At 39.5% G+C, this 27,403-nt stretch overlaps 1 protein-coding gene across 2 annotated transcripts in view; it reads right to left on the reverse strand.

Annotated features, from left to right (window-relative positions):
- Positions 1–25,368, reverse strand: part of LAMB4 (laminin subunit beta 4) — a 102,002-nt gene extending 76,634 nt beyond the window's left edge. For both annotated transcript variants that reach the window (XM_004046047.4, XM_019030597.4), the window contains exons 1-10: positions 25,232–25,368; positions 18,099–18,256; positions 13,898–14,033; positions 11,249–11,322; positions 9,705–9,893; positions 8,583–8,646; positions 7,893–8,107; positions 6,576–6,696; positions 5,121–5,309; positions 495–674 (exon numbers count right to left, since the gene is read on the reverse strand). In XM_004046047.4, coding sequence (XP_004046095.2) covers positions 495–674; positions 5,121–5,309; positions 6,576–6,696; positions 7,893–8,107; positions 8,583–8,646; positions 9,705–9,893; positions 11,249–11,322; positions 13,898–14,033; positions 18,099–18,256; positions 25,232–25,265 — 1,360 coding nt within the window. In that variant the 5' untranslated portion in view covers positions 25,266–25,368. The remainder of the gene's footprint in view (positions 1–494; positions 675–5,120; positions 5,310–6,575; positions 6,697–7,892; positions 8,108–8,582; positions 8,647–9,704; positions 9,894–11,248; positions 11,323–13,897; positions 14,034–18,098; positions 18,257–25,231) is intronic.
- Between the last annotated feature and the right edge of the window lie 2,035 nt (positions 25,369–27,403).

The raw sequence follows: 27,403 nt of genomic DNA on the forward strand, positions 1-27,403 counted from the left end.
AAACCCAGAGGTTGGCAGGGTTCTTAGGTATTCATGATCATCAATTTTTAGGGCAGACAGAGACAGCCCCAAGCTTTAAAACGCATAGGGGCCGAGGTGGGCGGATCACTTGAGGTCAGGAGTTTGAAACCAGCCTGGCCAACATGGTGAAACCCCGTCTAAATTAAAAATACAAAAATTATCTGGGCGTGGTGGCGGACGCCTGTAATCCCAGCTACTCGGGAGGCTGAGGAAGGAGAATTGCTTGAATCTGGGAGGTGGAGGTTGGAGTGAGCCGAGATTTTGCCACTGTACCCCAGCCTGGGCGACAGAGCGAGACTCCATCTCAAAAACAGACAAACCAACCAACCAACCAACCAACCAACCAACCAACCAACCAACCAACCACATAGGGGTTGATGGACGCCCCCCCCCCCCGCCCCCCGACTATAGACTTACGCTGGCAGCCCATAGGGGTTAATGGACACTCCCCCGACCCCCAACTATGGACTTACGCTGGCAGCCCAGGGGGTCGGTGGCGCTTAGTCCGTAGTGGTTGGGCTTGCACTGGTCGCATTTGGCTCCTTCCACGTTCTCCTTACAAAGGCACTGGCCGGCCACAGACCCTAAGGCAGGATCAGAGTGGCTCACACAAATGCCACCAGATATGGTCCCATCGGGGTCACATTCACAAGCTGGGGACACAGACATTCATTGTTTTAGTTAATTGCAAATTGTGGGAAGCCTGAAATATAAGCACGGCATTTTACTCATGCTATAACTATCTTGCTTTGTTTAAATAATTAAATGTTTAAATAATTAGACCACTTGGCAAGAGCTATTCAGAAATGTCTCCCAGATCTCTAGCCTTGGAAACGTTGAATAAATCCGTGCATATATTTTTAAAAGACTTTTAAATGATTCAAAAGTCAGAGGACCAGAGGAAGACTGCTGTTATGAAAATTAAGACTAGATTATGTTAAGAATAGACTGATTCTTCTGGGGATGATGAGAACGTTTTGGAATTAGGTAGATGGGATGGCTGCACAACATTGTGCTGGTGAACTGTTGTTCATTTAAAAATGGTTAATATGTTATGTGAATTTCATCTAAAAATAGATTTAAAAAAAGACTCTAAAGGTGAAAATAAGGTCAAAATCTCTGAAACGTGCTTAAAAAGTAAGTCTCTCCTCTATCACAGAAAAATATGTCACAAGGAAAAGTGACATTCTATTTTATTTTTCCTGGAAGAAACACCTGTAAGAAGGAAAGGGAGGGAATAGTGAGAAGTATTCATATCCTTGGTTTTGTTGGGGGGAAATCTGCTGACAGGTCAAGAGCTTGATGGAAGAGATTCTGGAAAATGGGATAAACAGCCACTTGCAGCAAAGGAGCCACAATGGTAGCAACCTTTTTCCTGTTGTTGTTGTAGACATTTGAACAACTCAAGGATGGTGTGTCATATGAAAAAGAATGTTGACAGTTTGAGTTAATTCCAGAGGGTAGAACCAGGAGACAGTAGAAGTCACAAAAGGTAGCACTTGATTGAGTTTGAGGGAGAACTCTCTAATAGTTAGGGGTGCCCAATACTGCAGCAAACCCCTCATCATCGGAGGTGTCCAGGTAGATGTTGAAACAACACTTGTGGCTTTGGTATGGATGACAAATGTGTTGTTGGGCATTAGATGACCACCAAGGTCTCTTGTACCTTTGTGGTTCTGTGTTTCCATGGGGTTCCACTTTTAAGGCGTGCAATAAAAATAAAAATATGAATATCCTGATTTTAAGGAACAGTCACATTCACATTTATACATGCTTGCTTTGGATTACTAAAAACAAAACTGTCAAGTCTAAAACCATGTCTATATAACCACCATTTAGGTTAGTGAGTTTAGTGGAAACAATTCAGTCAAACCAGTTGTTTCGCATTATTGAAGCAACTGGTGTTTGCTCTCTGACACAATCTTTCAAATTTCAATGATTTGTTACTTGTTATTGTTTTGTGACTGGTGACTTACTATGAAAAAATAGCATTGAGTTCTGTTTAGTTTGGAAAAGCCACAATTTTCTTCTAATTAAAGCCAGTTGCTTCTAGAAAGAAGGGAAGAAACTGGATTCATCTTAATAGTGGCCAAAAGGAAAAAGCTAAAATTTCTTTGGGACACACTCCAAAGAATCAGTATTGAGTTCCAGAGAATAATTTAATTATGCACAGAAGTATCCTTTGGGAAAGAGATGTGGGAAGGGTGGATAGTAAATGTTCTTTGAAATAGCCTTATGTCATGACCTTTAGAAGTCTAATTGAATGTCTTGGTGTCACATAATTCTAGCAAACTTTTATTATCAAGTAGTTGAGTCTACCAAATCTTGGTTTTTCTGTATCAAATTTAATGGCAACTTAATTGTAGAAAACTTAAAATTAGTCAACTCTTATGCCTGGAATCTGCTTATGTAAATATTTAGGTTCAAACAAGGACAACTTAGAGAAAATTTATATGAGAATTCTAATCAATCTTCAAATACACATCATTTGTATATATACACATAAACATTTGTTTAGGTAAACTGGGAGAAACTGGGGTGTCTCATGATAGTAGTTTGTTACAAGCTCCTCATCTACCTTTTATGGAAAAATTCCTTGTTTACAAAGAATGACTTCTTACTTTCATACCAGGAGTACTAGTTTTCTTTCCAAAGCACTATCGAGTTAATACTCGGTGGTTCTTAAGGAACAAGACTTTGATTGATGTGCTCAAAATATTTGGTTTGTTATTTCCAAATCTCTTTCCAGATTCCTAGATTATCTGTTTCAATAATTGTATTTCCCTGATTCTACCCAAGAGAGCAATTTAATCTTCTTTTATAAATACATAGTTTTAAAACAATAAAAGTTATGTGTGTGCATGATTACAGATTGTGGTAAAAACTGTAGGATATTTAGGAAATTGCTCTAAAGGAATACATTTTCTGAGAATCTAGTTCTTTATATCAATTTTGAACAGGTCACGTAAGGTAAATTTTATATAGTCAGGTGCCTACTGAGTAATCCAAGCTAAAACATTTCATTGATGCATTTTCTATATTGTGATCACTTTAAGTTTGAAATCTAGGACATTGAATCTATTCAGGTGGCCAGTGAATTACACTGTATAAGACTTCATTTTATATATTATGATTATATAAAAGTTGAAGTTAGATTTTATAGCAGCTTCCCTGCCCCCACTTTAGCATTATATGGATATACCCTAAGAAGCGGGATCCCTGAGTCCTGGGAGAGGCAATCTTCCACGGGTGCTGGTGTCCTGAACATTCTTGCTAAGTGTGCCAGCTGTTCAAGTCCCCACTGGCTCTTTACCTAGCCATTTCTTAGAGTTGTGCTTGCAGTAAGCAACCTTGAGGGATGGAGTGGCATCTTCCCTGGATAAAAAATAGGCTTGCTTCCACTTGCTATAAAGCAATGAATCCTCCAAGTTCACTGTTCCTCAGCTGTATCATAAACTCACTAGATACGCACTATTCACATGGTATCCATTGTGTCACTCCCATGGGACATGGGGACATGGAAACTCAGGCCAATACAATGATCTTGTTGCTTGCTATGCCATGAGTTATAAAGTCTTTTGTCTTTGGCCCAAGAGTTTTGTGTCTTCTGTTAGTATCCATGAAACAATAACAGGCTAACTTGTTCATCGGCAAGTAAAGATTTCAGACCCAGTTACTGACACTGGGTATTTGAAATCAGGATGGAGTATTTCTGTAGGCAAAAATGTATAGCAGTGATGGGATGAGAGTGAGCAAGCAAGGTGGCTGGGGTGCAACATTTAAGGAGGTACCCACTCTCAGATTTGTGCAAGCAGCAAGTGTTAGCCCTGCACTTCCATCACCCTGATAGCGAGTTCTTCCTTACATTTGGGAACTTAAGTGCCTACCTTGGCTCACTCTAGTCCCAGTCCTGCAGGAAAATGCAAATTAAAACAATGATGAGATACCATTTTTGATTAGTGAAAATTAAAGTTTGATAAAACAAAGATAGCAAAAATTGAAGTTTGACAAAACCAAGTGTCAGCAAGGAAGCAGAGCCCCAGGAACTCCCATTTACTATTGGCATGAGTGGCCATTGGCACACTCACTTAGGGGACCATGCAGTGTTATTTAATCAATTTGAAGTCCATACTCCATGGCCCAGAAATTCCACAGCTAGGTATATCTCCTAGGGACAATGTTTGCATAGATGCACAAGGTCACATATACAAGAATGTTTACTGCAGCATCCAAAGAAAAATGAACAAATAAGTTTTGTCATACCTAAAGGAAAAACTTCTATAAGAAATTAAAATGGAAGAACTAAGACTACCTGATATAGAAAAGTCTCAAAAATATAATGTCAAATGAAATACCCAAGTTGCTGAAAGACACATACAAAATGACATAATCTAAACTTTGAGAACATGTCAACATATATTGTTCATAGATAAAAACACATGTGAAAGAGTGAAAAAAATCATGATAATGCAAAATATATGAGTTTACCACTAGCAAGGAGGGTAGACAAATGGGACAGTTGTGTACCTGAGACATCAATATAGTGCCTGTCATGTTTTATTAAAGAAAGTCCCAAGAGTGACAGGCTAAGACTGTTCTAGAGAAAGCTGATGGTGGGGTATAAGGGTGTATATTATATTATTCTCTATTATTTTGTACATGCTTGAAATATTTCATTTAAGAAGTTGAGATTCAAGATAAAAGATTTTTAAAGGTTTTTAAAAAGCGCAAGGTAAGTCACATGTTAGCTTATGCATCTTAACAGCAAAATTGAAGTGTCTACAGCCAGTCGAATGTTTTAGCCAATTTTACCACTTTGATTCCTCGCCAAGTAGGCTTCCATGATACTCAAGGTGTCTGCCTCTCCTGGTGGAATCCTGCATAATTTCCCAACTACCAGGACAGACACAGATTATTTGGATCAACTTGTTTGCAGAAGGACGAGCTCTTAAAGCTGAGGTATTTTTGCAATCCTCCACCCTCCAAAATAGGGTAGTTTGGAGATGCTGTTAAGCAGATGAGGCACGGGCAGCCCCAGTAAGATCAAACTGAACTTTGCTCAGACAGTGGGTAGGATCCAGGCACACCCGGGGACTCACGAATGCACGCGTAGGGATCTGAGATGGTCTTGAGCGGGTCCCTGTAGAAGAGGGGTCTGCAGCGGTCGCAGTGCTGCCCCTCAGTGTTGTGCTGGCAGTCTTCACACACGCCCCCGCTGAGGCCACCGCTTGCCAGGTACGTAGTCATGTCAAAGTGACAACGGCTGGAGTGGCTGTTACAGCTGCACGCTGAAAGGAGAAGACAGTGACTGAGAGGTAGACTAAGGCCTCGGGTGGCACAGCCAGTGCCCCCGCACTGGTCAGGGCACCCGCTAGTCCTCCTTGTCCTCCTGCCATTTCATGTTCTTTGTATAGATGCACCAAGCAAACACAGGGCCAAAATGTGTGCCCTCAGGGGATCGTTCTAACACTCTGATTCTGCTCCTACGCTTTCTATAAAATGTGCTCCCCATACGTTAAATATGTAGTTCTTAAAAATCAAGTGAACAAAAGTAAATCATTTCAGTGATCTAAAGCCACAGAGTGCAATATTTGTGGTGTTCATTAAAGGATGCTTTTACTGACTTACGCTTTGTGCAACTGAAATTTTTACATGAAATATGCTGCATGCTCTGGGATTCCTAGAGAAGACGGCAGAGGAAACCGGCCTGGCCCCTCTTTCCACAGCAGCAGAGAGCTGCAAGGGCTGCGGTCAATTTTATCTCATCTGAGGCTAGGCCAGTGGCCTGGAGGGAAAGGCAGTCTGTTTGGAGGAATTTGTCTTTATGGTAATGTCTACACTGTTTGTCTTTTTGGTTCTTTTCCTGTAAACAGTCTAAGGTCAGGCTGCATATTCCCCGGTCTTGTATACTGTGACTCTCATGGATGAGGCTTTTTTATTAGAGCTCTTCTAGGGACATTTCATTCCCTTAAATTCTGTTTTTCCTAGTCTAGGAAAAGAAATTGAATAACAAATTTGTTTGGAAGTTCATTAAAATTCAGAGGCAGCAAACATGTTAGCCAAAACAAAACCAGCATCTTATTAGCCTGAGTATTTTATTTAAAACAATACAATGGCCTGTCAAACTCATTCCTGGGCCTCATTTCTCCTATTATCCTACAGATGGGTTTAAGGTCACGTTCATGGAACGTATGACTATTCAGGATGACAGTGCAGATCTCTGGACCAAGCCTAGTGTTCACCAAATTCTTGGAGTTGCCTTGTCCCCACTGATATTGCCATTAAATGGTTCCATCCCTCTACTGGAAGGGTGCCACACAACATGCTTACTGTTTCATTTTTAAAATTAAACTTAATTTGTGGTGGGAGGGTTGGAGAAGTTGGCGATTCTTCTATGTGGGATAATTGGGAACACTGGGATATCACACTATAGGAGCTGGGAGGACAGCCTCCCCACTTTGGTGCCTGCAGCCCCACAGAAGTGAACGAAGTGTTTCTTAAATAAGGAAATGCAGAGCACACTCAGTCTATGCAAGGAACTGAGTTTCACCCACATCTGCAAGCGTTGTCCTGGAGGTCTGCAGCTGGCCTCCAAGGAGCGTCCTGGAAGAAGTCCTTGCATCTCTCACAGTTCGGACCATCTGTATTGTGCTGACACACACACTGACCATGAACCTGCATTGTGCAATAAATAGAGCGTTGAAAGAGGGCTTGTCCTTGGGGACGTTGGGGTTCTTTAAATGGGAAATGAAATACCAGGTCCTGGTACCTCTCTGATCCTTAGTTTCCCATATGTTAATTACAATACCAACCTTGATTATCTACTATTATTTTCTTAACTAGCTTTAAACTTTATGAAAATTTTAAAAGTTCAGTGAACTTCTAAAATACAATACTTTTTTTTGGCTTTTCTGAGTTCTAGTTTCAGGGCAGCACATTGCAGCCCTCAATAAAATGAGGGACAGGATGGCTAGGGGGTTTGTGGGGAGTTGGGGGGGAGTAGTATATGGGATTGTTTAGGAGCATAAGAGAAAATAGAGAGTTAGAAAAGGGAACGAAGCTGAAGAAAGCCATGTGATTCTCCTGGATTTTCCCAAAAATGCTCTAAATGGCTCACATGCAGAGAGAGAAGCTCTGTTTCCAGTGAAACAGAGGTAGCTGAACGGGAAGGCGCACTAGCTCAACATTAAGCCTTGTATAATTATGCCTAATAAACAGTTGACATTTATTTAGTAGACACACTCCCTGCGGCTCTGCATAAAACTACAACTCTTCTACAATGTCTTTTAAGGCTAGTCCCCCAAGATGAGAGAGATCTGCCGTATTAAGACACAGCCATTCCCAGGGTAAGAATGCTATTTGGATTGAACATTTTACGATATCAGATATTGCTGAAACACCTTAGCATTGACTACAGGGTCTTGCACACAAAAGTCCTTCAGTAGATTTTTGTGAGAGAATGAATGTGAAATTATTAGGTTGGTACAACAGTAATTTTGGTTTTTGCAATTAAAAGTGTTGGCAAAAACAGCACTTTTGCACCAACCCAATATGATCCCTCCCCACCAAATCTCCATGCTCTACAAAATAAATGAAAAGAGGGCAAGATGAAGTATCTTGAAATCCTAAAGTATAAATTCTGCTCACTAGTTCAATGATGTCCATATGCCGCAGAATCCACAAGCACCTGTGGCTGGAGGAACTGGAGGGCCCTAGGTGGCCTATCAGGATAGGTTGAATGGTACCCATCTCAGCATAAAACTGGCACTTAGATTTGTTGATCTCCATGTGGAGTGTCTCATCTATATATAGCACCAGGACAGTGAAAGGCAGGTAGGACAGCCCACTGTTCTTTCGGATTAATAACTCACCATTCCAGGAGGGCTGAAAACATCTCCCCGCATCTTCTGCATAGGGCGACATTCGCTAGCATGGCCATTGCAAAAGCAGCTTCCCCGAACAATCATCTCGTACAGAGCATAGTAGTATTTATCAAGGGAATCATTTTGCCTCCTTCCAAGCAAAGTATCCCCAAGGGTGTGGAGCTTGGTAAAGTTTATCCTCAGGTTTGTCAATGTCACAAGGTCTAAAGAAAGGAAAATAATGAATCAAAGTGAATTTGAGGTGCATCAGTTCAAGGGACTCTTCTTGACTGATATACACTTAATATACTATAGAAAAGCAATTACGGGCTCGGTGTAGTGGCTTGCGCCTGTAATCCCAGCGCTTTGGGTGGCCGAGGCAGGAGGATCCCTTGAGCTCAAGAGTTCAAGACCAGACTGGGCAACATGGTGACACCCTGTCTCTACATAAAATACAAAAATTAGCTGGGCATGGTGGCGCATGCCTGTAATCCCAGTTACTTGGGAGGCCGAGGAACAAGAATTGCTTGAACCCAGGAGGCGGAGGTTGCAGAGAGCTGAGATCACACCACTGCACTCCAGCCTGGATGACAGAGCAAGACTCCATCTCAAGAAAAAAAAAAGAAAAGCAATTACAAGGAATATGCCAAACATGAAATTTTTTTAAAGCTGATATGAAAAATATAAAGGAATTCATACCTTGGATGTAGGGGCTATAAGGGTTTTCAATTTCAAAACTGGGATCCAAAACTTTTAAAACAACCTGTAAAACAAATATAGATAAATTTATAGTATATTACCTGAAAACGTAATTGTCAAACACACTCTTTTTTTTTTTTCAAACCTCTCAGGCCCAAGCAATCTTACCACTTCAGCCTCCCAAGTAGCTGAGACCACAGGCGTGCACCACCATGCCCAGCTAATTTTTAAAGATTTTTGTAGAGATGGGGTTCTCCCTATGTTGCCCAGGCTGGTCTCGAACTCCCAGGCTCAAGTGATCCTCCTGCCTCAGCCTCCTAAAGTGCTGGAATTACAGATGTGAGCCATCACACCTGACCGTGAAATGCACTCTTACAGAAGACACCCTGATCTTACAAGAAGGCTGAGCCATTGCTTCCCAGCTGGCATAGAATACAGATTATCATTTGGGTTAGCATATGAATAGAAGTACCAGGAGCAGAAAAAAATGAAAGGTATTAATCAGTCATTTCCGGCTCTTTATGTACAAGTGGTTCATACAGGCAGAAAAGTCAAAGAGAGTGCTTATGCTGGGTTGGGATGGAGTGACAGACAATTTGGCAAGCCATGATCAATTTGGATTTGGTGGTGAATTCTGGAGCTGTCTTCTGCCATTAATTCTTTCTGCTCTACCTGGCAAAATAGTGCCTGTTCAATCCCACTCACTCCAACCTTCTGCCAGGCACCAGCTTTGCTCAGAGGGATGTTCCCGGCAGATTCCCCTGGGGTGGTGGTTTACAGAGCATGGGGATGAGATAGCTAATGTCAGGCTGCTGCTAGCTTACATGGCTCCTTTGCAAGCATTAGAAATGGGTGTTCCTTCTTCTGGGTGCCTGGGGCCATGGTGCCCCGTTATGTGTTATCCCATGCCCACCTTCAGCTGAGCACTCTTGTGCAGGATTGCTTCTAAAAATGTATTTAGTATTTATTTGGGACTCATTTCAATTTAGACACTTTCATTTTTAAAAAAGCAACAGCCCAACTTACATTACAGTAAACACTATCGAAAGTTTTTCATTTAAGTTAATTATACTTTTTAAAAGTTTAATTTATACAAAATAAATACAAGGAAGGAAATGCTACCTCTCCACCTGTTGAGGGTTCAATATCCGAGTATTTGGAGTCACAAACAATGTCTCCCACTCCCTGGGCCTGGCCAGATGTGATGTTAGGAAAGGAAGTGGCACAGTCTTTTGCAAAATATTTGAACACTTTCCAGTTGTGTCCATAGTCTGTGGAACGTTCAACTAACATTGCAGCAGGCCGAAAAGTCTAGGAAAAATGAGTAAAAGTTGGCACATTTCACAAAGGCAGATTTTATTATCAATTTCAGATTGAATATTTGTATTTTCTAATTCCATTTTTGAAAACTTTAGGTGTATCTTTTTGTTGTTTGTTTTGTTTTGTTTTTGAGACAGGATCTCACTCTGTCGCCCAGGCTGGAGTGCAGTGGCATGATCTCGGCTCACTGTAGCCTCAACTTCCCAGGCCCAGGTGATCCTCCCACCTCAGCCTCCTGAGTAGTTGGGACTAGAGGTGCATGCCACCATGCCCAGATAATTTTTTTGTAGAGCCAGAGTTTTGCCATGTTGCCCAGACTGTTCTCAAACTCCTGGGCTCAAATGCCCACCTCAGCCTCCCAAAATGCTGGGATTATAGGTGTGAGTCACTGTTCCTGGCCAGTTCTATCTTTTAAAATCTACTACACAATACACACACCACAGTCTCTTTTCAGTATTTATGAGTACACACTTTGTCCTCATAATCTAATTACATTGTAAAAATGTTTATGGCTTTGTGAATTATTAATTGAAGAAAGATGGCATATAAATGGAAAAGCTAATGTAGTTAATATTTTACAGCAATTTGTTGTGATTCTCTTTGCCAAGCATGCTTTTCCTCTGGCAAACTCTTATATATCCTTCAAACCCTATCCATGAAGTTTATCCTGGTTCCCCACAGCAGATTTAGCCTCTTAAATTCCCCAGCATTTTAAATCAATCATCCCGCTAATTCTGTACTTATCACTTTGTATTATAATTTTCTATTATATTTATATGTTTGTATCCATGACTAGATTGTGAGTTCTTTGGAGACAAAGACTGGTGTTTTTTTTTTCATTTTTTAAATTTCATATTCATTTTTTCTTACCAAAACGAGCATCAAGTCTGACATCAAAATTAGAATTTTCCTGAGTGATTAAAGAAGCACTATAGCACAATGATTTTCTCTGTCATCTGACTAATCTTAGTAAAGACTCTTTTAATTTTTCTTTCCCCTTGATTACAACCTTTCCATATTTACCTAAATAATTTCCAGTTCTTGCCCTTTTCTCCCAAAAATTATCTTTATAGTTCTTATGGTTCCTATCACCTCAGTACTAGGAGTTTTCCTTTTCTCCGTGTCTTCCAATTTTTTAAAAAAATAATATAGTCATGGTCATTGATTTTTAAAAAGTGTTGTTTTTTTTTTTCTTCATGTAAGAGTCAAAGCTCAGGTGGCAAAGGTCAAGTCTGAACTTATTCTGTTTTTGTTCACTGCAAGGAAGCAAGGCAGTGAAATTCCAGATAAACACTGAGCATTTAGGGAATAGATAAAAGAGGGGCAGCAGGCCTATTAGTCTGTACCTTAAAGGTCAGGATAAGATGGCTGAACCGAAATAATGCCTCTAAGTCCAGTCTGATGCTGACATGATCAAGACCTAAGGAAGAATCCAGAAAGAAGAAAATCAGTGATTTTGAGAGACTTCTGCTTATCATGTTAATTCCCCATTGTGGCTTATCTGTAATAAAATCTCTTTGATGCCACAAGGCTGACAATCACTCTTCCCAGTCTGTTGGAGTGGTATCCCATGCCACTCCAAGCCCAGGAGGTATGCAGAGCAAGATAGGTTTCACCCTGACTGTGCCCACATCTGTGTTTTAGTGGCAACACACATGGCCACTATGTGGCAGCATTACATATGACCAAGGGAGTTTCAGGACATTTGCCCTAGGTGGAAAGAGAGAAAGAGAGGGTTCATTTCCTTGTACTGAAATCTTGACTACACATAAACATGAGCTAGCTAGCCAGAGGGTGGTAAAAACCAATGCACCCATTTCTTCCAAGAGCTGCTAATAGTCATTTGAACTAGAATTTCATTGTCACTTGGCATATAACACAGCTTGGAATATTCCCCTTGGAGTGGGGACCTGTGGGCTCCTCTGTGGCTGAGGCGGTGGTAGAGGTAGCCTGGTCAGTGTTTTGCACTGAGCTAGTTATGATCCATCTCTAGCAGAGATGTGGGGTATCAGCCCTAACCTGGACACAAAAGAAGCCCAGATCTCTCTAGAGCAGCACTGTCCAACAGAAATAAAATATGAGACATGTATGTAATTTTAAATTTTCTAGCAGCCACATTAAAAAAGGTAAAAAGAAACAGGTAAATTTGTTTGTAATAATATACTTAAACCAACATATTTAAAAGTTATTTTGACATATAATCAATATTTTAAAAATTAGTGATTTTTTACAGACAGAGTCTCACTCTGTCCCCTAGACTGGAGTGCAGTGGCAGGATCTTGGCTCACTGCAACCTCTGCCTCCCGGGTCAGGGGATTCTACTGCCTCAGCCTCCTGAGTAGCTGGGACTACATGCTTGCTCCACCATGCCTGGCTAATTTTTGTATTTTTAGTAGAGACAGGGTTTTGCCATGTTGGCCAGGCTGGTCTCAAACTCCTGAGCTCAAGTGATCTGCCTATCTTGGCCTCCCAAAGTGCTGGGATTACAGGTGTGAGCCACTGCACCCTGCCAGAAAATCAGTGATTCTTTATTATACATTTTCTCCCAAAACTATGTCTTAGAAGTCTGGGATGTTTTTACACTTCCAGCCCATCTCAATTTGGATTAGACACATTTCAAGTGCTCACACAGGACAGTATGGCTCCAGATGACAGCAGCTGGACTACAGTGAATCGGGGTTCAGCCTAGAGTTCTAGGGTGAAAAGCTTAGGTACATGTTTGCTGCTGAGTGGGCAGCCACATTGCAGGCTGAGTGTCAAGGGTCCTAACCCTTTCTAGGAAAGAGATCTGTCCCTCTCTCTAAGGTGCTTGGTTGAGAATCCTTGCTCCATGTCATTGGCTTGGACAGAGTGACATTCCCTTTGTGAGGAGATGTGGAACAAATGTTAGATGTGGGGGCCAAAACAGCCATTAAGCAAAAATGGCACCATTCATCAGGAGGACAGGTGGCTGTGGAAAAAACACCTCACATTCATTAAGGAGAGTCCAGCTGGAGATCAATAACTAGGATCCAAAATGAAATGGCATTTAGTAGACACAGTCAATCACTGGTCAAGTGGATGACATAAATAAAACAACCTCATATTATGCTTGCCCTAAACTATCTTATATATTATGATTATTCCCACACTCCCTTCTAATGGTCTAAAATCTCCTAAAGGAAATACATTCAGGAGTTTGTAGAGAATAGAGGAATTATAGTCCAAAGTGCAACACATAGCAATGTAGTGAATGAAATCATCTTGTGGGGGTTAAGGAAAACTGAAGAGTTCCAGACTAGTGTTAAAGAAGGGTCATCAAGAGTAGGCAAGCCTGCATTAGGAAAGTCCGGCCTGGATGGACATACATTTGCGCACATGAGGCCCATGGCTGGGGGTGGGACATGAAGATCCCTGATCAAGTCCACATTTATAGTGAGCATCTAGGAATCTGGATGGTCAGCGCCAATGTAGGCTCAATATTGCAATTGTTCATAAAGAGAGAAAGGCATACTTCAGTCCGTAGCCAGCTATCCTTTCAATTCAGAGATTTTACTTTGGCTTACAGTAAGAAGCAAAATGTTCTTTTTCTCTTTCCCTTCATGTGTTGAAGGAAAAAGCACTTGGCGCTAACTCTCAGACTTCCCCTGGCATTATTCATTTGGTTTACATCAGTGTTTTGTATTAGGCTTAATTTACCAACACTTCATAAACTTTCTTCTTCTTCTTCTTTTTTTACAAAGAACAAGAGGATGCAGAGATATTTTCTTCCACACGGAAAGAGTGAAACATTCTGAGTTATATGCTTAAAATACATTTTGATTTTCCTGTAAAGGAGAGTATTCTTGTTAAAATGAAAATAAATTGTATTCTTATATGGGTCTCTACATTCTTGGAGGATACTGTTCCATTCCAATATAATACTTTGCTGTGACATTATTAAAACCATACAAGGAAGAGGATGTCATATTAACATATTGAAGAAATAAACAACTGGAAAGGAACTTAAATCATACCATTTTCAGATTGCCACCATTTCTTTTCTCTGTCTGGTTCAAAACTTACAATGACATTCTCAATGGTGTGGCTGTTGGGTTGGTCATACGGATCGTATGGAAATCTAGAGTCACAGATGAAGCATTTTTGTTCCCCCTGGAAAACACCATCATTAAAATTAAAAATAAAAATTGGAATTACATATTGTTGGGCTAAATTAAAGGCAAGCTGTACTTACTATATTTGTCTTCCAAACTGGCTAAAAATAAAAGGCAGAGGAAATAACAAGACATCAAAATGCCTATCAGTAGGTGCCTAAGTACAACAATAAACTATGAACTAAAATTTTATAAATTTATACATTTGGAATAAAAATGCAAATTTATGTAAAACTAATTTTCTGTCATATAAGAGGCAGAGGATCTGGAAGTTATTTTAAACTGTACACAACTAATATGAACAAATAAAAAATTAGAAATAGACCTCTTAGAAGGTCTTAGTGAATTGGAACTAGTTTTGCTTAGGATTTTTTTTTTTTTTTGAGACAGAGTCTCATGCTGTCACTGAGGCTGGAGTGCAGTGTTGCAATCTCCTGGGTTCAAGAGACTCTTATGCCTCAGTCTCCCGAGGAGCTGGGATTATAGGCATGCACCACCACACCCGGCTATTTTTTTGTATTTTTATTAGAGACAGGTTTTCACCATGTTGGCCAGGCTGGGTCTTGAACTCTTGCCCTCAAGTGATCTGCCTGCCTTGGCCTCCCAAAGTGATGAGATTACAGGTGTGAGCCACTGACCCCAGCCTGCTTAGGATGGATTTTTGAAGGTTACAACAGCAAAGGCTGGCCTTTGAGTTTGCTTAATTTAATGCATCTACTTGCAGCTATACTTGAAACTCCTGAGGGGCTCTGTAAGGATTTCCAAAGCACTGTCAGTGGCCTGCAGTTATTCCTGGCTAATACTCAGAGGACTCTGAAGGAGCTCTTTTGCAAAGCTTCTGGGAAGCGGGGGCTGATCATTATAACCTTCTGTGCTGGAAATTGCCTACAACAGCATAGGTGCTCAGCTGGTGGCACTCAGTGCACGTTGCTTGTATGTCCTAGCCATGGCTCGCAAGGCCCAACATGATCTGGCCAGGGCCACCTCTTTGCCTTTATGTCTACTTGGCTTTTCACTCTCTTGACTCTGGCTACACGTGCTTCTTGCTATTTTTTAAGCACTTAGAGTCAGAAGAGTTCAAGTTGTTCTTCCTCCCAGCTAGTCTTATCTCTTGCTCCTTCCCTTCTTTCAGGTTTCTGTTTGAATGCCTTCATTTCAAAGAGCCTTTCCCTGACTACCCTATTAAAATGCCACCATCTTTTCACCCCCATGGCCTTCTGCCACTCTCTATTTTTTGTCCTGCTTTATATATTTCCTAAGCCCTTATCACTACTTGAGGCTATATTATACAGTTGTTGGTTTATTGTCTGTCTCTATAATAAGAATAAAAACTGAATGGAGCAAGGACCTGGTTTTGTTTATTGCTGTATCTCCATTACCTAGAATAGTGTGTGGTACATAGTAGATGTTCAGTAAAATTTATTAAATGCAGGATGATTTTAATGATTATTTCAGCTACAGTCAAAACAAATCAACCCTTCGAGAGATTCATATAATCAGTGTATCTTAGCATCACTGGTCACTATAGGCCTTATTGTTGAAGAAAGCCAAAATGCCTTTTGAAAATTAAGGCAAAATGGATCTAAATAAATTTTGCATAGGGGTAGGCCCATCCCAGTGACCAGTAGAAGCTTTGTGATTCTATCAAAAGTGATGGTCTTCAAATAATTTCCAATAATACTATGGAAATTACTTGAGAAAATGTTTAACTTCAGGGCTTGTGGACCATTTTTTGGTTAACATTTTAGAAGTATAATCTTTGATGAGGTTGGCTTCAGAGGATGCTTAGTTGTGGCCGCTAAATGTGAGTTCCATCTTGGATAATTTAATAGGTCAATGTTGACTGGAAGCTTCTGAACAAAATGTTTTGCTTGGTAGCTCTTTCTTAGATAACAGATGGGAAAAAATCATCCTCCATGCTGCGTGAATGTTTGTCTAGACCAGTGGTCGTAGCCCCTTCTATAATACACTTTGTCAGCCTGAAATATTTTGAGGTTTTTTCCAGCTCTAAGCTTTCTAAGATTTCTGTCATTCTCTAGACAAAAGAAGCCTCCACAGTTGGAGTTACTTCTATTTTTGGTGGTATAACTTTGAGATATAAGAACACCAATTTCTAATTATCATCAGAGTATGTTGGCTCAGGCAACAGTAAGCAAATGTCAGTGGGAGAATAAGATGGCTGGCGCTCATATTGGAAAGTGGCGGTGGCTCATGCCTGTAATTCCAGCATTTGGGAGGCTGAGGCAGGCGGATCACTTTAGCCCAAGAGTTGGAGACCAGCTTGGGCAACATAGTGGGACTGGTCTCTATAAAAATACCAAAAATTAACAGGGCATGGTGGTGCTTGCCTACTCCACCAGTAGGTGGAGTAGCCTCCCCTACTTGGGAAGCTGAGGTGGGAAGATCGCCTGAGCCTGGGAGGTTGGGGCTGCAGTGAGCTGTGATCATGCTACTGCATGCCAGCCTGGGTGACAGAGCGAGACCCTATCTAAAAAATAAATAGAGTTGAGAACCAATTCTTTGTCCAGAGCACCTGGACTTAGTAGTCACCTGGCCTAGAGTTGAGCAGAACTTCCACCATGTAATTTCCTTGCACATGCAGAGAATTTGCTTTCTTACACAAGTACTTCCCAAACTTAGAACAGTGATATGCACCCAAGTATTGTCTCCACTTATTTATAATAGTCACCTTTTACTAGAAACCAATTTGAATACAAAGCATTTCCCAGAGACTTAAGCAGTTGCTTTAAATGAACAATACATGGAAAAGCCTGGACCACTAACATTAGGCTTATGTCCAACTTCCTTCCTGCACATCCTCTCATTTATGGGGTGGACGTGATTACCTCAGGGTTTTCAGTAGGGACGATACTCAGATGACCTTGGATGCTTGTTCTGTTCCCAGTACATGGAGAGGAAAAGAAACCTGAAAAGCCACTTATCCTTTTATAAAACTGATCTTTAAGGGGAAAAGGCACAAAACTATGTTCACATTGGGAATTTATGATTTTTAGACAGTATAACTTCCAAGTAGTATTATGTTGGTGTACAATCAATTCAAAGTTCTGCACCTCTTCCATCTCAAGGCAGAGCAATGAGGACTCATGTTCAGCATAATGGCAGCAGGCCCTGATGAATCTTCAAACTTCATTAAATGAGTCAATTAGGTTTCCTCTATGGGAGTGGCTAAGGTAGCCAAGTAGACTAGTAAATTTTATAGCAATTCCTTGCAAAGACTAACCAAAAAGACTTTTATGTCTCATTCTGAAGGTAACAGGAAATGGAAATTAAGCAAATCTTCCTTATTTTTGATTAGTTAAGGTTTCCTGGACTTTGAATTACATGAGAGTTGGCTCTCTGTATCTGCAAGTTCCATATTTGTGGATTCAACCAACCAAGGATTGAAAATATTTGGGAAAAAATAACAACAATAAAACAATAACAGGGTAGGCCCAGTGGCTTAGCCTGTAATCCCAGCAACTCAGGAGGCTGAGGTGGGAAGATCGCTTGAGGCAAGGAGTTCGAGACCAGCCTGGGCAACATAGTAAGACCCTGTCTCTAAAAAGACAAAATTAAAATTAGCCAGGTGTGGTGGTGCATGCCTGTATTTTTAGCTGCTTCAGAGGCTGAGGTACACTCCAGCCTGGGCAACAGAGTGAGACCCCTGTCCCTAATGAAATAAAAATAAGATAAATAACAATATAACAATAAAAAGAACAAATTTTAAGATGTAGTGTAATAATTATTTACATAACATTTACATTATGTTAGGTATTACAAGTAATCTAGAGATTATTTAAAGTACATGGGAGGATATAGGTAGGTTACATGTAAATACTATGCCATTTTAGATTAGGGACTTGAGCATCCATGGATTTCGGTGTTGGGGGAAAGGGTCCTGGCACCAACGCCCCGTGGATACTGAGGGACAGCTGCACCAGTGTCTCCATTGTTTAGAAAGGAAGTTGTCTCCTTTAATGTCTGAGTAGCCCCAGGTGTACCTGGAAAAATCTACATCATTGATTAAATAATGTCCCAGCAAATAAACAAAGAGCCAACCCACCTCCAGGTAACTGAGGATGCAGTATTTCTGGGCTCTGCTCAGCCCACAGGTAGAAGAAGCCGTAAGCTGCGTGTTCCTGCCCACCAGGAGATCACCAGTGGCGGGATGACAGGCACCCCTGTTGCAGTCATCTTGAGCTTTTGAGTAACTGAGCCACCCTTGAACACAACAGAAATAGCTTACACGGAAGGCAGTCTAAGGACAGCACAGGGCCTGCAGAAATGACTGGTTAAGGGGGAAAGTTACGTATTTATTTAATATTGGCCAAAGATGTATCAGACTTTTAAGTTTATTAATAGATGACAAATGGTCCCTACTTTGCTTGCTGGGTGGCATGAGGTGTAATACCTCTTTGAGTCTTTTGAAATCTGTATTTCAAAATACAGATTTGGATTAAAGATAAATACTTCTAAAATGTGTTGAACTGAACTCCATATCAGCAGGATTCTCCATCGAAAAGAGATACCGAGAACAATACACTTGAAAGATACTGCATTCTGTATCCCTTTCTTATTTACAATGGACACCCGCATATGAAAGTCCAAGAGATGCTTCCATGAAACTAAAACAAACAAAACAAAACTCTTTAAAGTTGTTTAATCTAGCATTTCCCAAATTTATTTCACCATGGAAGGCATTTTTTATTCAAATCAGGTTAACATTTTGTGCAATACTAGGAAAACACTTGGGAAATCCTAAACTCAATTTTGTTTAAGTGTCTTCCAGTCTTAAAAACCCTATGAATTTTGCCAGGTGCACTGGCTCATGCCTGTACATCTCAGCACTTGGGAGACTGAGGTGGGAGAAGTGCGTGAGGCCGGGAGCTCAAGACCAGCCTCCTCAATATAGTGAGACTCCCATCTCCACAAAAAAATGAAAAGAAATTAGCCAGGCATGGTGGTTCATGCTTGTAGTCCCAGCTACTCAGGAAGCTGAGGTGGGAGGATTGCTTGAGCCCAGGTATTCAAGTCTATAGTGAGCTATAATGGTGCCATTGCAATCCAGCCTGAGTGACAGAGCAAGACCCTATTTCAAAAGCAACACCAAAAACAATCCTATCATTTTGGAAGTGGGGAGGTCAACATGTCTTACTTAGAGATTGAATTTAAAGTTAAATCTCAGGAATTAAGTTATAAACCCATATAGTCAAATTATTCTGGAAAATTTCATAAATTACCTATGTAGTACAGCATACATGGTTTTGTGTAGACAAATCCTAACATAACGTTTGAGAACTATCAAGTTAGGTAAAGAAGGAAACAAAGGAAACTCTACATGCAAATGAGCAAGCATTCTAATCATTCCAAGTTAAGATAACTGTTAAACAACTATAGGGGCATGAGGGGCAAGTAGGGTCATCTGAAATAATTCTTTCCATCATGTTATCTAATACAATTTGGTAAGCAATAATTTATTAATGGATTTGTTAACTGTTGGGAAGATTGAATAAAACAAAGTGGAATCTTTGTTTCCACTTTGTTAAGTGGGGGTTAAGATCTAAAGTTAACACACAAAGTTAAACATATATATAATGAGTGTCTACTGTATTTTGTGGGTAGCTACTTATGTTACAGGAAAGGGGTCCTGACCCAGACCCCAACTGAGGGTTCTTGAACCTCACACAAGAAAGAATTCAGGGCGAGTCCATACGGTAAAGTGAAAGCAAGTTTATTAGGAAAGTAAAGGAATAAGAGAATGGCTACTCCATAGACAGAGCAGCCCCAAGGGCTGCTGGTTGCCCATTTTTACAGTTATTTCTCGATGATATTCTAAACAAGGGGTGGATTACCCACGACTTCCCCTTTTAGACCATATAGGGTAACTTCCTGATGTTGCTATGGCATTTGTAAACTGTCATGGCACTGATGGGAGTGTAGCAGTGAGGACAACCAGAGGTCACTGTCGCGGCCATCTCGGCTTTGGTGGGTTTTGACTGGCTTCTTTACTGCAACCTGTTTTACCAGCAAGGTCTCTATGACCTGTATCTTGTGCTGACCTCCTATCTCATCCTGTGACTTAGAATGCCTTAACCATCTGGGAATGCAGCCCAGTAGGTTTCAGCCTCATTTTACCCAGCTCCTATTCAAGATGGAGTTGTTCTGGTTCACATGCCTCTGACACTTATAGAAATAGTTTTTTTTCTTTTAAAAAACTATATATGAAAAGGACAATATTATTTTATTGTTAATTCAATTAAAGCATTAGAATCCTGTTTGATTCTGGAGGCCAAATCTAAGCTCTAGTTTTCTCTTTATTGCAATTCAAAATGATAGTGATAATTTTGTAGATGTAAAATAGCCTCTAGATGGAAGGGCAGAGGACCTAGAATGGCTAAAACATTGTGAAAAAGGAAAATAAAGGCGAAGGAATAGCTCTATTCAATATGAAGGCTTACTATATAGCTATAATAAAGAACAGACTGAGATTTTGGCAGAGGAAAAGACACCTAGATCAATGGAACAGAATAGAGAACCCAGAAATAGACCAATAAAAATATGTCCTACTGATTTTTGAGGTGCAAATGCAACTCAATGGAGGAAGAACAGCCTTTTCAATAAATGGTGCTGGAGCAATTGGATCCACAGCCAAAAAAAGAAAAAGAAAAAATGAACTGCAAGCAAAACCTCACACCTTATATTAATATTAATTAAAAATTCAGCATAGACTTAAATGTAAAATGTGAAACTATACAGCTATGAAACTCATATAAAACATAGGAGAAAACCTGGCATTTAGGGCTAGGTGAATAATTTTTAGAATTGCCAAAAAAAAAACATGATCCACAAAAGGAGCATTTAGAAAATTGGACTGTGTCAAAATTAAAAACTTTTGCTCTGAGAAAGACCTTATGAAGAAGTGAAAAGGTAAACTATGGAGTAAGAGAAAATACTTGCAAACCACATATCCAACAAAGCTCTTGTACTTACAATTTAATAAGAGCTTTCAAAACTCAACATTAAAAAAGCCAATCAAATGAGCAAATGGCAAGTGACATGAACAGAACACTTCAGTGAAGAAGATACACAGATGGCAAATAAACACATGAAAAGAGGTTCAACATCATTAGCCACTGGGGAAATGCAAATCAAACCACATTGAGATATCACTACACACCAATCAGAATAGCAAAGATAAAAATAGTGATAACACCAGATGCTAGAAAGGATGTGAAGATCCCGCATACCTTGCTGGTGGGAATGAAGAATGGTATAGGCACTCCTAGGAAGAATATGGTAATTTCTTACAAAACTAAGCAGGTGCTGATCAAGCAACTCAGCAAGGGAACTCTTGAGTATTTATCGCAGAGAAATTACAACTTATGTTCACACAAAAACCCTATACAACTGTCCACAGCATCTTTATCTGTAATAATAAAAAACTGGAAACACCCAATGTCCTTCACTGGGTGAAGGGTTAAACCAAGTGTGGTACATCTGTACCATGGAACCTAGCAAAAAAAAAGTAGTGAACCATTGATACAAGCAACAACTTGGATGGATCTGAAAGGAATTGTGCGGAGTGAAAAAAGGTTATGTACTGCATAATTCTATTTGTATCACATTACTGAATGACAAAATTATAGAGATAGAGAACAGATTAGTGGTTGTCAGTGGTTAGGAAGGCAGAGGGGGAGGGAGGTGGATGTGGCTATAAAAGGGTAGTACTAGGGATCCTTGAGGTGGTGGAACTGTTCTGTATCTTGACTGTGGTGATGGGCACATAAATCTATATGGTGATAAAATGGCATAGACTCAAATACACGCACACATGAGTACATGTATAACTGGTGAAATCTGAATAAGGCCTGTGAATGACATCAGTGTTGATTTCCTGGTTGTGATATCGTGCTATAATTATATAAGATGCTATGACTGAGAGAAATTGGGTGAAAGGGTATATGGTCTCTCTCTGTGTTATTTCTTACAGCTGTGTGTGACCTTACAATTATTTCAAAATAAAAAGTAAAAGAGACAAACAATCCCCAACCCCCATCAACCTCTGGATGGTAAACCAAGCAAATCCCAGACTCTAAAAATACACGTGTGACATGTTCTAGCTGCTCTTATGCACTTTATCCTTGAGACATGAAAATTTATGCCAAGCCTTATTTCAGTAGACAGGAGTGACAGGGATGGGCCTATAATAAAAAATAATAACCATACAGTGAAATCAGCTTGGTTTCTTTTCAGTTTTCTCCATTTAAAAAATATAATAATCTTTTCATGAACTTGTTTTACATTTAATGGCTTTCTTTCCTTCAGTTTGACCTCCAAAATAGCCTATATGGTTATTGAAAAAACCATGTTATTTCTCTTACTTAAACATTATTCACATGAACTATTAATCTGGTCATTTTGTATTATTAGGCATGAAACAGACATGGATCATAAGTTCTACAGCTAAGAACATGATAATGTCTCCACCCACACAAGTTACTAAATGACACTTTGAACAGGAAATTTTCTATTCTCAATCTCAATGTAAAGATTATTATTCTAAAACAAGGGCACATTTCTTTCTCTTCTGAGATAGCTATGTGAAGAAAGCTAGCTCCATTGGACACTTGCTGTTTTGTGGTATAATAAATGGTTAATGTGGACTTTTATTTAACCAGCAACCCACATTCGTATTTTGTTTGTTTGTTTGTTTTCCAGAATTGGTATCTAGGATAAATAGCTATTCAGAAGTTTGGACTCCAATAGACCAAAGATTTTTAAGGACAATATCAGGTATAACATTTCCGTTGATGTTACATGTGAATAAAAGAAGACTTCCCTTCCAGGGATTTATACTTTTAGACAAGTTCCATCCTGGATTTTTTTTTAATTGGAATTGTTGCCTTAGAGATTTAACATGTTTTTATAACCTGACTTGGCCAAACTTGTTTTTGTCAGAAATTTTTTTTCAGAAAATATATTCCAGGACTTAGGGAAATTTAACTATTATTCCTGTAACATTATAAGTGCAAATATGAACTTCTTGTCTAAAATATTTGGCAAAAAGTGACTAGAAATGTAAATAGTTAAAGTTTCATGCCTGAACATAGACTAAGCAATATCCTTCCTGGGATGAAGTTTCCAAATGCCAAATCACATTAGCAACGGGTTGGAATTAATTCAGAAAATAAACATGTTTATGTCTTTTGACAATCAACACGTTCCTAAAAAATGACGCAACCTGAAGATAGAATGTTATGAATTTTATGAATGTTATGAAATTCTAAAATGAATTTAGGAGATCTGGTCATTTAAAGAAAATATACAGTAAATTTTCTGTAAAGAATTGTTTTATAGAAATTACTGTTACTATATAATTTCTCTAGTATTTCTGCATGTTGTCATAATTTTCTCAAACACATGAGATGCTTTCTCACACTTTAGAGTTCACATCAGAGCTTTAGAGGATGTAAACACATGTTTATGCGTTCATGCAGATTATAATGGGTGAGAAAAAATACCAAGAATGCGGCCTGGCACAGTGGCTCACACCTGTAATCCCAGCACTTTGGGAGGCCGAGGTGGGTGTTTCACCTGAGGTCAGGAGTTCAAGACCAGCCTGGCCAACATGGTGAAACCCTGTCTCTACTAAAAATACAAAAAATTAGCTGGGCATGGTGGGAGCACCTGTAATCCCATATACTTGGGAGGCTGAGGCAGGAGAATTGCTTGAACCCAGGAGGTGGAGGTTGCAGTGAGCCGAGATTGCACCATTGCACTCCAGCCTGGGCGACAAGAATGAAACTCTGTCTTAAAAAAAAAAAAAAAAAAAAAGAACACATGTAGATAAGGTTTGCACTTTGCGTGAAGTTCCTAAAACCTATGGGGCAGTGCACTTTTTATGATTATTTCTCCTTATATTGCTCAGTCAGAAGATAAAACTAAGTGTTTAAATAGGCTGCAGTATTTATGTAAGTGTCTATGTTCAAACTATCAATGGGAAAATTCCCAAGCTGATGATATGTAGCTAACCTGCTTGGGAGTTTGACCATCGGCAACTCAAGAGGTTTGGTTAAGGTCAGGGCAAGCTTATATTTAGAAATGTACGATTGATTGCAGTGAGGTCTTTTCCGCCCAAGCTAATTTCGTTTAGAAGATTGCTTCTCCAGAGAGAGGAGTCCCCTAATTGAGGAGGGCTCTCTCAGCAACTGTGGATCGGTTTAGAACTTTTGCAAGATGTAAGTAAGATATTCTATATAAAGGCTGGGGAGAAGGTAGAGTGATCCTCAGTGGTCCCTTCTGATTTTGGATATTGGTTTAGTTTCAAAGAGAACATGTAAGGCAGGTGCAGGTTAAAATAGCTATTTTTCTGAATGAGACCAGTCCTGGGATGTGGAGGATGAACTGAGGGCTCCAGATGAATGACAAGTTTCTGTTCCCACTGGGCTGTGGCTCACCTCTCCAAGGCAGGGGATTTTCAACAGAGAACAAATGAATGCTTACCATCTGGACTATTACCAGCAAATCTAACTGGAAAATTACCTCAGGGTTGGAAAATTGTGAAGAAAAAGAAAAAGGTGAGATTCTGAAGGTTTGTTGTTATGAAGAAATTCAGCATAAATCTTTGAAGTGAAGATTCTAAGCAATTTAGTTAGTACTCAGTAACCAAAAGCAGGCCTGTTTTCGATGTAGAAAAGTCAGATCAAAGAGAGTAATTGTTGGAAACATCTTCTCTATGATTAATGCAAATTATTCTCAGCTTATTAAAGACAGCAGGAGCATGGAGAATTTGGCCTTTTAGCTTAGAGCTGCTGCTTACTTAGAAGAGGGAATTTTGCCTGTAACTTCTTCACAAGACCTCATTGCTGGGACAAGTGTTACATTGAAAGCATAGCTACTAAAAAAATTAGATGCATTGTATTTGTAAATTAAGACACTGAAACTATTCTCTGTTCTTTAATATTTTACTTATCTGAAGATAACATTCCATTAAAAAGTGATAGAAATAGCTATATGTGGATACTAAACATGTTGGAGTGGAATTTTTCAGTTGCTTGACACAATTACACAACAACAGAATAGCTACACAAGCATACAGCACTATAGAAGACAGAAGTGAATATGTTTAAAAACTATTTCCACTAAATATTTTAGGACAGTGCAAGCAGTAAATAGATTTTGACAACAAATACTCACCAAGGTGCAAAAAAAGGGTCAGTTGAAATTGCATTCGTTTGTCAGGAGATGATTAAATTCAATTCTACTGGGTTAAAAAAAGGTTAAAGTCAATCACTGATAGAAGAAATAATTGCCATCATCACATGTTATGTAAAAGTGCTCAGAGTTATCGAATGGTTCTTATGCTTTAGACATACGAAATAACCACACTGTCCAGATCCTCAAAAAATAAAAGTGCATAAACATTTTAACAGATATTTGTTTGCTCTTAATGTTAGCCATTTTTTGAAATCACAGAATTCAATTGTTTGTGGGAAATAAGAGGAAACAAATATAATTTCCTTTGCATATTTTAATTTTAACCTACTTTTTGCCCATTCTTATTTAGAAACTTTTTCTTCTAAAAATTACACAGTTAATACATACTTATTATAGAAAAAGTAGAATATTCAGACAGGCAAAATGAAGAAAAATATCACCTATAATACCACCCCCAGTGGGCCATGATTGCACCACTGCACTCCAGCATGGGCAACAGAGCAAGACACTGGGGATGGAGGGAGGCCCCTCTCTCAAGAGCCTTTTCTTCCATACCTTTTCCTTGCACAAATAATTTTCAAAAATAATATCACACTGTTTTCTTATTTCGATCAATACATTCCAGGCATCTTTCTGTACTAACAAATGCACTTTTAATTAGTGATATTTTATCAACATTAAGATCACCTGGAGTCTCCTATAAAGCAAACTTGTGATTTTCTTCTTCGTAGATTTGGCCATGGCCCTTGAGAGAGAGGCTTCCCTCCATCCCCAAGTTACCACTGAAGAGAGTTCTGATCCAGAGTGGAGTACATATACACTTCAGTGGGTCTGGAGAAAAGAAGGTAAAATTCGTAATGGTTTTTTTTTTTTTTCCTTTTTTTAAGACAGTGTCTCACTCTGTTGCCCAGGCTGGAGTACAGTGGTGCAATGGTGGCCCAGTGCAGCCTCAGCCTCCTGGATTCAAGCTGATTCTCCCACCTCAGCCTCCCCAGTAGCAGAGACTATAGGCATGTGCCAGCATACCCAGCTAATTTTTATTTTTTGTAGAGATGGAATCTCATTGTGTTGTAAGATGGACACCAGTATTTTTAATTACTGCATAGTATTAGTCTGAATGTAGAAACTAGAATTGATTTAATGAATTCTCTATTGGTTGATGTGTACTTGGTTTATAATATTTTCCTATTATAAATATTTCTGCTAAATCTTTGTTTATAGCCTTATTCACTAGGATATAGTAAATGGAGCAGAAATAATGAGCCAAAGAGTATTTGTGTGTGTGCATATAACCATATATGTATATAAAGATTGTATATATATACACATACACACACATGCATATATACAAATATACATACATATATGTGTGTATAAAGCTTTTGATGTCACTGTCAAACTACCATGCAGAAAGTTTGTTCCAATTTACACTCTTATAACCAGACTGCGAGCACGGCTAACATGAGTCCTTACCAACATGGAGTATTATTTTTAAATATCTGTCAGTTTAAAAGGCAAAAAAAAAAAAAAAAACCTCATTATAATTTATTTGAATAGTAGGAAATATAAAACCTCTTTCACGTATTTTCAAGTGAGACTATTTTTTCACATTCTACCTTCGAGGCTTTTCCTGGTGAATCTGTTACCCTCCTACTCCCATATTCCCAGTCCCTGCACATGCACAGTCCCTGCGCTCCAGCCTTAGCACTCCAGTTTCTGTTTTCTGAACCTTCTTCGCACGCTGTTTCCTTTGCCTTGAATGTCACCCTCCTAAGCCCAAATGTCAGCCTCCCTATGAAGTCTTTTTAGGGTGTTTTGCAATGCCTGATTTTAGGCAAATATCCCATTCTGTGATTCAGGCTCTTTATGAAGCCTAGGGTTCACTTTGGAAGTCCAATGCTGGAAAGTGACTCACTGAGAAACAGTCCTCCCATAGTAGCTCCATCAGAATGAGCTCTACCTGTTGGAAAAGTCTGCAATCTTGGGCTAATGGCCTTATACAAAACCTTGTGAAGACCTATAGGAGAATCCAGGTTGCAGCTATAGGAAGGTCCATTCTGTATAGGCCACCTGAACCTGCACAGGCACTTTTCTAGGTGGTACTTTCTTACTGCTTTTTTCTCACAGGCAAGTCAGGAGCTTGGCTTCTGT

This window comes from Gorilla gorilla, chromosome 6, assembly GCF_029281585.2.
Source record: "Gorilla gorilla gorilla isolate KB3781 chromosome 6, NHGRI_mGorGor1-v2.1_pri, whole genome shotgun sequence".
Taxonomy (NCBI): Eukaryota; Metazoa; Chordata; class Mammalia; order Primates; family Hominidae; genus Gorilla; species Gorilla gorilla.